At 33.5% G+C, this 12,258-nt stretch overlaps 1 protein-coding gene across 1 annotated transcript; it reads left to right on the plus strand.

Moving 5' to 3' along the window:
- Window positions 1-1,583: 1,583 nt before the first annotated feature.
- Window positions 1,584-4,583, plus strand: LOC125207151 (glutamate dehydrogenase B). The gene is made up of 3 exons (XM_048106372.2): window positions 1,584-1,781; window positions 3,073-3,189; window positions 3,275-4,583. Exons 2-3 carry the CDS (start codon window positions 3,082-3,084, stop codon window positions 4,400-4,402), a joined length of 1,236 nt encoding a protein of 411 aa, XP_047962329.1. The 5' UTR covers window positions 1,584-1,781; window positions 3,073-3,081; the 3' UTR covers window positions 4,403-4,583.
- Window positions 4,584-12,258: the final 7,675 nt, after the last annotated feature.

Below are 12,258 nucleotides of genomic sequence, written 5' to 3' on the forward strand. Positions count from 1 at the left end.
GGGACGAAGGGAGCATTATTTTTCTCTTAATTTTAACTATTTATTATTAATATGATTATCATTTTTTCGAAACGAGTGCAGAAAATAAAAGACTCAATTACTTTGGGATGAAAGGAGTATATTGTATTAATACATTTTGATATGTAGAAATATGTAAAATTCCAATTTCAACTAGAAACATAAATTACCAACAATATTAAATTTTTCCAAATAAAAGAAGTATTAAAATAAATAATGGAAAGTATGCCAAATTTATTGGCAATCACACACATACTCCCTCTGTCCTAAACAATATGAACAATTAGTTCGGCACATGTTTAATACATAATTGGTAAAGTAAGAGAAAGATAGAAATAAAAAGTTTTTAAAGTATTGTCATTAGAGAAAATAGAGTTTCCAAAATTAGAAATTCCATAGATTTTTCAGGGACGAACTAAAAATGAAAGAGTTCATACTTTTCAGAGATGGAGGGAGTAATATTTATAAATATATATATACACACAAGATCTTAAAGTGAATATTAAATATATATATATATATATATATTAAAAATTTGATTGGAGTACTACATAAATTAAATGAACTCCAAAATTTTCATGTTATATAAATAAGATTTAATGAAATAAAATTATTTTCTAGATAATCTTATTATGAAAACCGTAATCATATTTTCCAAACTCATTCTCTATTAACAATGCTATAAACCTTTTTCTATTTATCTCTTACTTTACCAATTATGCATTAAAATCCGTGTCAAACCAAATGTTCATACTTTTCAGAGACGAATCATTTATACATCAAATTTAACTCATAATGTTCACTATTAACAAAATTTAACTAATAATCCAAAAAATGGAAAAGAAATCCTATCAAATTTATGATAGCTCCCGTAATATGATCACTAATTTTATTATTCCTTTTAAGACTTGTGTAATATTTTTATAAATATTATGTGTACGTGATTGCCAATAAATTTGGCATACTTTCCGTTATTTATTTTAATACTTCATTTTTTCAAAAAAATTAAATATATTTTCATAATTTATGCAATATATTTTCATATGTCAAAAACGTATTAATAGGATATATCAAATTAGATTGCCACCGGTATACCATCAACACTAATATTTTCTCAAGGATCTCTATTCAGCTTCAATTGCAAGTTAGGAAAAGGGTATCGGAATAATTAAGTAATTCGAATCAATGCATAAGAAAATAGAATCAAATCCTGAAACAGACAGATGGCCATATATATATAGGAATATTTCTAATAATATAACATAGGAAATTAGGCATATTATTATAAATTTGGACACTAGTATACAAGATCCGGAAATTAATCGGTGGAGATCGCGTCAGAATGCCTTACAAAATAATGAGAGACAAAGAGTCAGGGAATCCACGTCATCTTTTTTTAAAATTTGAAGTCACTATAGAATTAATCATGGAAGGAAAATGAGCTAATTAAGACAAAGTTGCCTTATCAACTAAAGCTAATTTGGGGGAGCAAAGCAAGCACTCACAGAATGAGAATCATATTCAATTCTTCCTATGCTATTGCCTATGTATATATTCTCCTGCCTCCTTGAATTGCATAATACATCATCGACACAATTTGATTACTGGCATATTAGCATCATCGTACTACTATTGTTTTCACCAAGCATTCCTTCTACTATATATATTGGCCTCCCAAGTGTTTGGATTGCCCACAACTAATATCGCCTCATTCTCATCTCCCTTTCACTTTCCTTTACTCAAACACACTAATTTCGATTAAGGTATGCTTGTATCTACTCACACTTGTTTCAATTACTTTACCTTTCTTTTTTGTTATCGCATTAATTGAGCCTGTGTTGGATTGGGTTGGGTTGGGTGTATAACTGTATATAGACCATCCAACTTTAACCCATACTCGTTTTCTTTTCTTTTTTCTAATTGGATCCATTAAGCAAATTGCTGTATTTTGGCATCTTTTATGTGATTTGTCGAGTGTTTACAGAATTTGAAAAACACAAATAAATAAGACTGCGAGAAAATGTATCATGACCGTAGATTTGAATCTGGTTTATCCGTTATGTCTGATTTTCTAGTTTCTTTATTTTTTTTGGACAATAATTGTGGCATTAATTAATTCGAGAAGCACGGCGAGGAACATGCAGGCTAGTTATAATTGTTTATACAATTGTTTAGGCCAAGATTCGTTTTACTTCAACCATGATTTATTATTAGAGAAAAGATAATATTATATAATTTGTATATACACGCCCTTAATTTGGTTCTATTTTTTTTTAGTTATAATTTCATGACTAATTTGTTCTTAGTATAAAATTTTGAATGTTTTTAACACAAATATTTCAGGAAAAAATCATTGATATAAATTACTCCATTCATCCCACTCAAGATGTCCACCTTTCATTTTTAGTTCATTTAATCATTTTATAGTTTAATATCTAGCTTTTTCTTTGTTGAATATTCTGAAACAAATCATCAATGCAGTAATACATATGTTCATTATATACCTTATCATTAATTCACTTTCGTAGATGAGTATTTTATATATTAAGAAAATATTAATTATGACTTCTTCCTTAATTAACATGTTAAAGTAAATATATTGGCTTCATAGTGGTGTGTTTTATGCCTTGAATGAGGGTATGTAGGAATTAGGATGTACTATGAATGAGACACTCATATATACACTAAATTTAAACATTGGAAACTCATACTGTCATACACTTACTAATTATGTGCCGTGTTACCTTAGAAATAGGTAATTAAATCCAGTATGGATGAGACCTCCAGACTTGACCATTCAAACAACCCATTGGAATTCGGATTTTCAAATCAATTAGCCCTATATAGCTGGTTGACCATGTGAACCTCATGTCTCGATAACATTAACCCTATTTTAATGTTGTTTTTTTGGATAAGACGATGCGTAGGCGATGACGAGTTGTCGCATATCCGAGTTTTACCTGTGGATCCACCAAGGGCCAACTACTATTTATATGCCACATTATCCTCTAATTAATCCATCCTTCCTTCCTTCTTCCTCTTCTTCTTTTACAGACAAGAATCATGAATGCATTAGCAGCAACCAACAGAAACTTCAAGCTAGCGGCTCGGCTGCTTGGGCTCGACTCGAAGCTGGAACAGAGTCTACTCATCCCTTTCAGAGAAATCAAGGTAGAAATTAATGTGCAATTCATAATTTTAGTACTAATTTAGATGTTAATTCGATGAAAATGCTGATAGAATTAATGATGACTAGGTGGAATGCACGATCCCAAAAGACGACGGAAGTTTAGCCTCATTCGTTGGCTTCCGGGTGCAGCACGACAACGCCCGGGGCCCAATGAAAGGCGGCATCCGCTACCATCCCGAGGTGGAGCCGGATGAGGTCAACGCCCTCGCCCAGCTCATGACGTGGAAGACCGCCGTGGCCAACATCCCCTACGGCGGCGCCAAGGGCGGCATCGGCTGCAACCCCTCCGACCTCTCCATCTCCGAGCTCGAGCGCCTCACCCGCGTCTTCACTCAGAAGATCCACGACCTGATCGGCGTCCACACCGACGTCCCCGCCCCGGACATGGGCACCGGCCCCCAGACCATGGCCTGGATACTCGACGAGTACTCCAAGTTCCACGGCTACTCCCCCGCGGTCGTCACTGGGAAGCCCATCGACCTCGGGGGATCCCTGGGGAGGGACGCCGCCACCGGGCGCGGCGTCCTCTTCGCCACCGAAGCCCTGCTCAACGACCACGGCCAGAGCATCGCTGGCCAGAAGGTCGTGGTGCAGGGCTTCGGCAATGTGGGGTCGTGGGCCGCTCAGCTCATAAGCCAGCGAGGCGGGATCGTCGTTGCCGTGAGCGACATCACCGGAGCGATCAAAAACAGCAAGGGGCTCGACGTGGCCAGTCTGGTCAAACACGTGGCGGAGCATCGCGGTGTGAAGGGATTCAGCGGCGGCGATGAGATACATCCGGATTCAATCTTGACAGAGGATTGCGACATTCTGATCCCGGCGGCGTTGGGGGGAGTGATAAACAAGGAGAATGCGAGGGAGATAAAAGCCAAGTTTATAATAGAGGCGGCGAATCACCCGACGGATCCGGAGGCGGACGAGATACTGGCGAAGAAGGGAGTGATAGTGCTGCCGGATATATACTCGAACTCGGGGGGAGTGACGGTGAGCTACTTTGAGTGGGTGCAGAACATACAGGGATTCATGTGGGATGAGGAGAAAGTGAACGCGGAGTTGAAAACGTACATGAACAGGGGATTTAAGGATGTGAAGGAGATGTGCAAGACTCATAGCTGCGACCTTAGAATGGGGGCATTCAGCTTGGGAGTCAACCGAGTTGCAAGAGCCACGCTCCTCAGAGGATGGGAAGCCTGATCACTCATCCCCATTTCAATTACTACTATAACTCAAATAAACCTTACTATTTTTTTTTTTTTGTGTTTTTAATTCATTGCCATCTATCTTTGGATTTCTAGTCACTCCTATGTAAGGTTTGTTTTCATTCTATTATTGGAGGTTTAAAATTACTCCACTATACTATCATGCTTTTTTTTAATGGATACTATCATGCTTTTAGAATTGCCCATTTCGCACTGTGTATAGTGTGGGCTTATTGGGAAACTGGATTGAGAGTCTAAATTGGGCCTTGGTTGTGTTAAGCTTTCAAAAAAACGGAGGACATGTTTCAGGATATCTACCTTAGCCCAACTACGTTATTTTAATTTGACCTTTTTAGATTCACAAATTTATAAAGTGCATTAGTTTTTTCTAAACCGAATTCTATTATCCTTTCCTGATATTTTTACAATGTTAGTTCGTTCTCACTTCACTTTATCTTTACTAGTCGGAATAGAGTGGTGCACTTATTTTTACTACTCTGTATTTAGTTTTCAATAGATAGGTGTGCTTAAATTTACTACTCAGTCTTATTTCGATCCATCCCATAATAAGAGTCACATTTCACTTTTGTCATTTTGTCTTATTTCGATCTATCCCATAATAAGAGTCACATTTCACTTTTACCATAAATGACAAGTAGGTTACATTTCACTAACTTACTTCACTCGTTCTTTAGGCGCCTATTATTTGCTCCAATGCCCGAGCGGGCGAACTCTCTAAGACTCTAACTTAGCTCGTTCACTCCATTTGCTCGTTTAAACTTGTTTGCACTTCAAAACTTTGACAAACTCATTAATTCTCCTACCTAATGCATAAATGGGTGAAAAGTGAAAACATATACTCCTTTTTAGTTTGTCCCATGAAAGATGTCACATTTCCATTTTTATAAAAAATTCTTTCTCATATGAATATAAAAATTATATTTTCTTTATCCATTTAACACACAAAATAAAACTTCCTAAAATCCCGTGCCGTCCCACAAGTATGACATCTTTTGTAGGACGGAGAGAGTACTAAACACCTTAAATCAGCAAAATCATGTGTTAATCACCCATAAAACCATCCTAAACTATGAGTTTATCAGTGGTCGGGGAATGGTTACTCAACCATTTCATTTTTCAATTTTATAGTATCCCCCTGTTCCATAGATGTAGAGACATTTTTTTTTCTGCACGAAGATTAAGAAAAACATGTGTAATGTATTAAATAAAAAGATAATAAAGCATATGAGAGGAAAAACTAGAGAGAATAAAGTAAGAGAGAGACAAAAGTAAGTGAGAAGAAATGTGTTTACTTTTTACTAAAAAGGGAAATTGACTTCACTAATATGGAACATAACAAAATGACAAAATGATTCCACTACTATGGAACGGAGGAGTACATATTTTTAAAATTGACGGACTTTGTGTCATGTAGTTACGGTTCGATCTCTATCATTGCCGAGAAGTGGGTTTTGGCTTCCATATATTGGACTTAAATAGAGAACTTAGGAGCATCATTTAAAACAAGATATTGAGACGACATATCTATTGAGCATTTAATACATGCATGGGATGATAGAGTTTTTGAAGATCAATAAATAAAACTTCTTGCTTATTTAGGAACTGAAGGTGCAAAAGTATATACTCCTATTTAATATCTCCATATAATAATCATTTCATTTCATTTAAGCTGTAAATTTTACTTAAAGCCTTGCTACTTCCAATTAGAATACAAGTAAGAAAAACCAAAACGTCCTTAACGAAGTAGTAATAAACTATTGAGATGAAGTAATTAACAACTAGAATGAAGTAATAAACTATCCCTTCGTTCAACAATAGGAGTCATTCTTATTGTGGGCACGAATTTTAAGAAATATAAATAATAGTGAGTTGAAAAAATTAGTGGAATATGGGACACATTTTTTTATATTGGTTTTATAATAAAATGTGAGTGAAGTGAGTTAGTAGAATGTGAGACTTACTTATCATTTATGGTAAAAATGAAGTGTGACTCTTATCAATGACGGACCCAGAAAATAGAAATCGTGGGGTCGGATAAAAGAATTAGTAATATATACTTACTAATTTAATTATTATTATTTAATATATATATATTTTAAAGGGAAATTGGTCTTTAAAACCATGAATTTTGCTTAAAATTTGGTATTTCCCATGAACTTTGAAATTGATATATAATATCACGAACTTTGCATTTTGTTTGGTATTTCCCACGGCATGTTTATTGCTATATTTGACTAACTTACGAGGTTTTTTTTATCATACTTGGCACAATTAAATCAACGTAGTTTTCAACGTGACTTTTTATGCTACATGTTATGAACTTAAAAAGTGGTTTCAAATATTATAAAGCATATCAAGGTTGCCTATATTAAATAAGATTTTGATGAAAATATCTTATTTGAGTGAGTTTGGGAAATACCAAACAAAATGCAAAGTTTGTGATATTATATACCAATTTCAAAGTTCATGGGAAATACCAAATTTTAGGCAAAGTTCATGATTTTAGAGACCAATTTTCCTATTTTAAATAATTATTAAAAAAATTTAAAAATTAAAATTTATTTTTATTTTGTTATGCACTAGTTAATTTTAAAATGCAAGGATACATCATAGTACAAGTATACAACTACAATTTACTCATAAACTACTATAGCTAAATGAATTACACATAGATTAAACTAGCATATAAGTATTACTCAAATGGAGTATATTAATTAGTTATAACACAAATTAAATTTTAAAAAAATAATAGTAATAATACAATGGCGCCTCTCAGCTTCTTCCACAATTCTCTTTTCTTGATTCTGCAACTTTTTCTCATCAAGCTCCTTCAATTCAAATTTCTCCTCAAGTTCATTCTTTTTCTTTACTTCCACAATAACACTTTCTCTGTATTTCTCTCCTCTCCTTTCTATTTTTCTATAATTTTCCCGTTATTCTCTTCCTCATTTCTCTTCAATAGAGATGAAGGTATACCTTTTGTGGGGTTGGAGGGTAGAGTTTCCCTCATTGGCTGTCGATTATGGAGCTTCATGGCAGCATTCACTGACCTGCGGTGGGGTCGGCCGACCCCGCGTGACCCCATCTAGGTCCGTTATTGACTCTTATTGTGGGGCGGATCAAAATGACAAAGTGTAATTCTTATTATGAGACGAGGAAGTATGAATATAATTTGAAAAAATAATCCTCAGTTAATAAAGGACAAGAATTTTACTACATCTTATCTTATACACTAAGGAGTAGTGCATCTGCCTATAATAGAACTGATGGGGGCTAATATTTAAAATGGTGGACTAAAATTAAATTAAATTAATTCGGTTCTATAGGTTAAACGGCTAATCAATCAATTGTAATCGATCGGTTAATTGATTAATCAACCTCATTCCGGTATCGTCTTCGTTTATCATTTTCAAGCACAGTCCGGTTTTGTTATTAACCAAATCAACCGAATGCTCGTGCCTAAATTAGATCATTAGTAGAGTATCATTATTCTTTTAGGGAACATCTTTTTAGGTTAACGAACTTTATCAAAGTATCATTTTAGGTCCGTGAACTTTGAAAATATCATTTGAGGTCTGCCAACTATGTGTTAATATCAATTGAAGTACTTTTTTACTATTTCCAAATTTTTCTGGACGAAAATACCCTCAATATCTTTAAGGGTATATATTTTTAATAAACTTATCATATACTCATATTTTTTTATAAATATCTTTACTATATATTTTTGATGAATTTTCTAAATTGATTTTGACCTTCAATATTATTACTTAATTTTGTGACATGCAAGAAAAGATTCTTATTCATTTTTTTATTATTAAAGAAAAATTCTTTATTCAATTTTAAAATTCTTTAATATAAAAAATTGTAGAAGCAATTTTACTTGCATGTCACAAAATTAAGTGATAATATCGAAGGTCAAATTGTATTTAGAAAATTCGTCAAAAATATATTATGAAGATATTTATAAAAAATATGAGTATATGATAAGTTTATTAAAAATATATTCCCTTTAAGGTATTGACTATTGAGGGTATTTTCGTCCAGAAAAGCTTGGAAATAGTAAAATAGTACTCCCTCCGTCCCAGAGAAGTTGACACACTTTCCTTTTTAGTTTGTCCCACAAAAGATGTCACATTTCCCTTTTTGGAAAAAGTTCTCTCTCACATGAATATAAAAATTATATTTTCTCTCTCCATTTAACACACAAAACAAAACCTTCTAAAATCCCGTGCCATTTTCAAAGTATGCCAACTTCTCTGGGACGGAGGGAGTACTTATTTCATATGATATTAACCCATATTTGATGGACCTCAAATGATATTTTCAAAGTTCACGGACCTAAAATGATACTACCAACGTCCACGAAAATTCGTCCCACTTTTCCATTTCCGTCTGTCCCCCAAAATTTGTCTCATTTCACTTTTACCATTTTTGGTACTGGACCTCATATTCCACTAACTCATTCCTACTCACATTCTAATATAAAACTAATATATAAAAGTAGGACCCACAATCCACTAACTTTTTCAACTCACTTTCCATTACATTTCTTAAAACCCGTGCCCGGTCAAACCGGGACGAATTTTCGTGGACGGAGGTAGTACTTTGGCAAAGTTCATGGAAAAAAAAAGATGTTCCCTCTTATTCTTTACTGAAAGTCAGAAAATATCATGACCACCCTAGTTTGTAAAAATATAGTTTTATGATTATTTTTTAATTAGCAGATGTTATATAGGAGTAAGATATTCTAGCCTTCTGATTAAGTTGTTACTATTGTCCATGCATATCAAAATATGCCAGGAGAATTTTATTTATATTGATTTATTTTAAAATACTTAGTTATTAGACAATTTATTTATTTATTTTAATGATACCGTAAAAATTATATTTTCAATTAATACTGAAATGAATTTGGTCTATGTACTGTGTATATATATTCTATATCTTTGAACATAGTTATATAGGACTTGTTGTTAAATTCGATTTCATTAGGTAATGATATATTGATAGGTACTCTCTTCGTCTCATAAATTTTGTAACACTTTGATCGGGCACAAGTTTTAAAAAATGTAATGAAAAATAAGTTGAAAAAGTTAGTGGAATGTGAATTTTATTTTTATATAATAGTTTTAATAAAATATGAGTGTGAATGGGTTAGTGGAATATGAGATCCGCTATTAAAAAAAAAGAAAGGAAAATGTGATAATTTTGTTGGACAAATGGAAATAGAAAAATGTGATAAACTTTTTGGGACGGAGGAGTACATTACGTGTGTATTTCCTTAAGTAACATTAACCTGAACCTGACATCTAGCAAAATCGATATTCCGTATATTATTCTTATGAAATATATTGATAGACATAGTTGTCTAGATTGTAAGGATGGCCTATTTTTTTTTCTTAGGGTTGACCGCAAAATACTATGACTGTCACTCAAATCTGCAAAATTCTAGGAGTATATATTTATATTCCTCAGTGAATGTAAAAGAAGCCTTATTCCTTTTAAATTCGCCATTAGTTCTCAACGCACACATCACAACCCAGCCGCTCTTAACAATACAATATTAAAAATCCCATCAAATTAATCCCTTCTACTGTTCTATATCATCATTACGTTATCAACAACTTCGGTGGTTGTCAACATAATTTATACTAGTACTAACCAACACTTCAATAACATACATGATTAGTTTATTCCCTTAAGTACTCGTCAAAAATTAAAAAAAAGAACTAATGCAAATTATGCTATGGATTATAATTAAACAACAATCCTGCTGTAAGGCTTAGATGTCCGTTGTTGCTACAAAAACTATATTTTAAACCAATGATAGAAAGAAATCCTAATCCTAAATATAATGGATGGTCCTAATCCTAAATATAAATGTAGTAATAGTAAACTAAAAGTCCATTAATTTAATGGATGGTCCTAGCTCCTCTCCCGACACAAATAATTAACGTTTGGTATACGGCCAAACTACAAGCTTAATTAATATGAGGAGTGGGAGATTAGATTGGATATTAAAATTCCATTAATCCAAAGAATATATTAATTAAAGGTGCGAGATTATTCTGTCCTATCTTTAAAGCCACACCAAATAAGATGATAATAGTATATAACAAATCTAATAGGACTAGTAGTTAAAAGTGGAAGGCCATGATTAGGAATTTCATTTAGGGTGGGTGGGTGGAATTCATTAATTAATTGTATTGTTTTGGGCCATAGCCATAGGGGGGGAATTGAATTCATAATATGAACACCCACCTACTGCCTAATTTATTAAATTAACTGCTCATGTCCCTACTTAGCCAAGCAAAAATATCCCCTCTTTTGATTTTCCAATTATTTTAAATCTATATTAGAATGCATGCATCATGTTGTTGGATGCAAATTAATCGGGTGGAATTTATATATAATATTGAAATAATTTTCGTCGGTGATTCATCCATTCCCTCTCTCTCTACACATATATATGTATGGTATATAAATTATATGGACCATGCTCCGGATTTAGTTGTCGTTTTCCCATCCCCATATATATTCAGACACGCTTAAAACTCTTACCTGCCGCTAAAAGTTGTAAATTCCACCCATCATCGTATGTTTGATTTGTTGCACGTGTGGATATTCATGAGAAATACTACTAAATCTCTCTACATTTGACGTTTATTTCAACTTTGACAACTTTACTTTTTTAATACAAAATTTTGCAATCGGCAAAGAGAGGGCACCCACTTTCAAATGTCATGCGGCAGCGATAAAATTTTGACTATCACGGATTGCCATATTAATGGAGTATAATTAATGATACTTATGATCCTAAAAAAAAACACAATCAATAATGATGATGTGAAATGAGTTACTGCTTGCGACGAAGCCAAGCTATGGTGGTGGGGGGCCTCGTGCGCCACTCTCGGTCCGAATATTTTTATACTAGTACTATAATATTTTGTGAAAAATGAGATGGATGTCTATATTAGTACAATAAAAAACAATTTAGCAAAGGAGTACATTCTAAATGGAAATAGATTAAACATGTAGTAGTATAAATTATTGATATTAATATATGTATTTGGTACAACTATAAAGCAATAGATTTTATGATGATATGGAGAAGATGATCCTTACGTGTGGAGAATAGGCCATATGTATTTGTAAATTGGAATAGACATATGAATAAATTATATAAAATTGAATTAAAGAAGTGGGTCTAGTAAATTTAAAGCTTGTGGGAGTCCCCTCCCCTCCCCAAATGCTAGACGTACGATCCAGAGCCAACGAGGGTTGGGTATGTACTGCAAAAATATCCAGTCAAGGCATTTATGGCATGCAATTAATATTGTGCCACGGTTCCTATTTTTTTTCCTCTTATTTTATTTGAAGATAGACCCAAAATGATTAATTTAATATGGTTAATACTAAAAAACATGAACTTTACATGTCTGTAAAATTATCCACGTAAGTATTCCGTAGGTAATATCACAGAGAGATTGCAATGTACAGTTAGAGCATCCACAATGGTTCACAAATTAGGTGGACACAGCGTTACTCGTCCTCGTCCGTGATCGTCCGCCCATTGCAAATGGATGGATGATCGAGCGGACGAAAGTACGGTCGCAGTCGAGGACGCGCCCGACAACCTCGTCCACCCATTGCGCGGGGGGAGGGGGCGGACGAGAACGATCTGGACGCGTTTACATTTTTTTTTGTTAAAATTTTCAATCTATAAGAACACCTCATTTTGCTTGTTCTTTAATTTAATATTTAATTTTGCTATTTATAATGTGTGAAAACATAAAAAAAAAATATTAAAAATTAAATGAAAATGGG

Source organism: Salvia hispanica, chromosome 6 (genome assembly GCF_029641045.1).
Source record: "Salvia hispanica isolate PSC_SH4W2 chromosome 6, Shi_PSC_v1, whole genome shotgun sequence".
NCBI classification, from domain to species: Eukaryota; Viridiplantae; Streptophyta; class Magnoliopsida; order Lamiales; family Lamiaceae; genus Salvia; species Salvia hispanica.

What these genes read in the sequence shown, in the direction of transcription:
- LOC125207151 (XM_048106372.2), top strand. Translation starts at nt 3,082, where the DNA reads ATGAATGCATTAGCAGCAACCAACAGAAACTTCAAGCTAGCGGCTCGG. An exon ending in TCCCTTTCAGAGAAATCAAG is followed by an intron (nt 3,190 to 3,274) that starts GTAGAAATTAAT and finishes AATGATGACTAG; the next exon opens with GTGGAATGCACGATCCCAAA.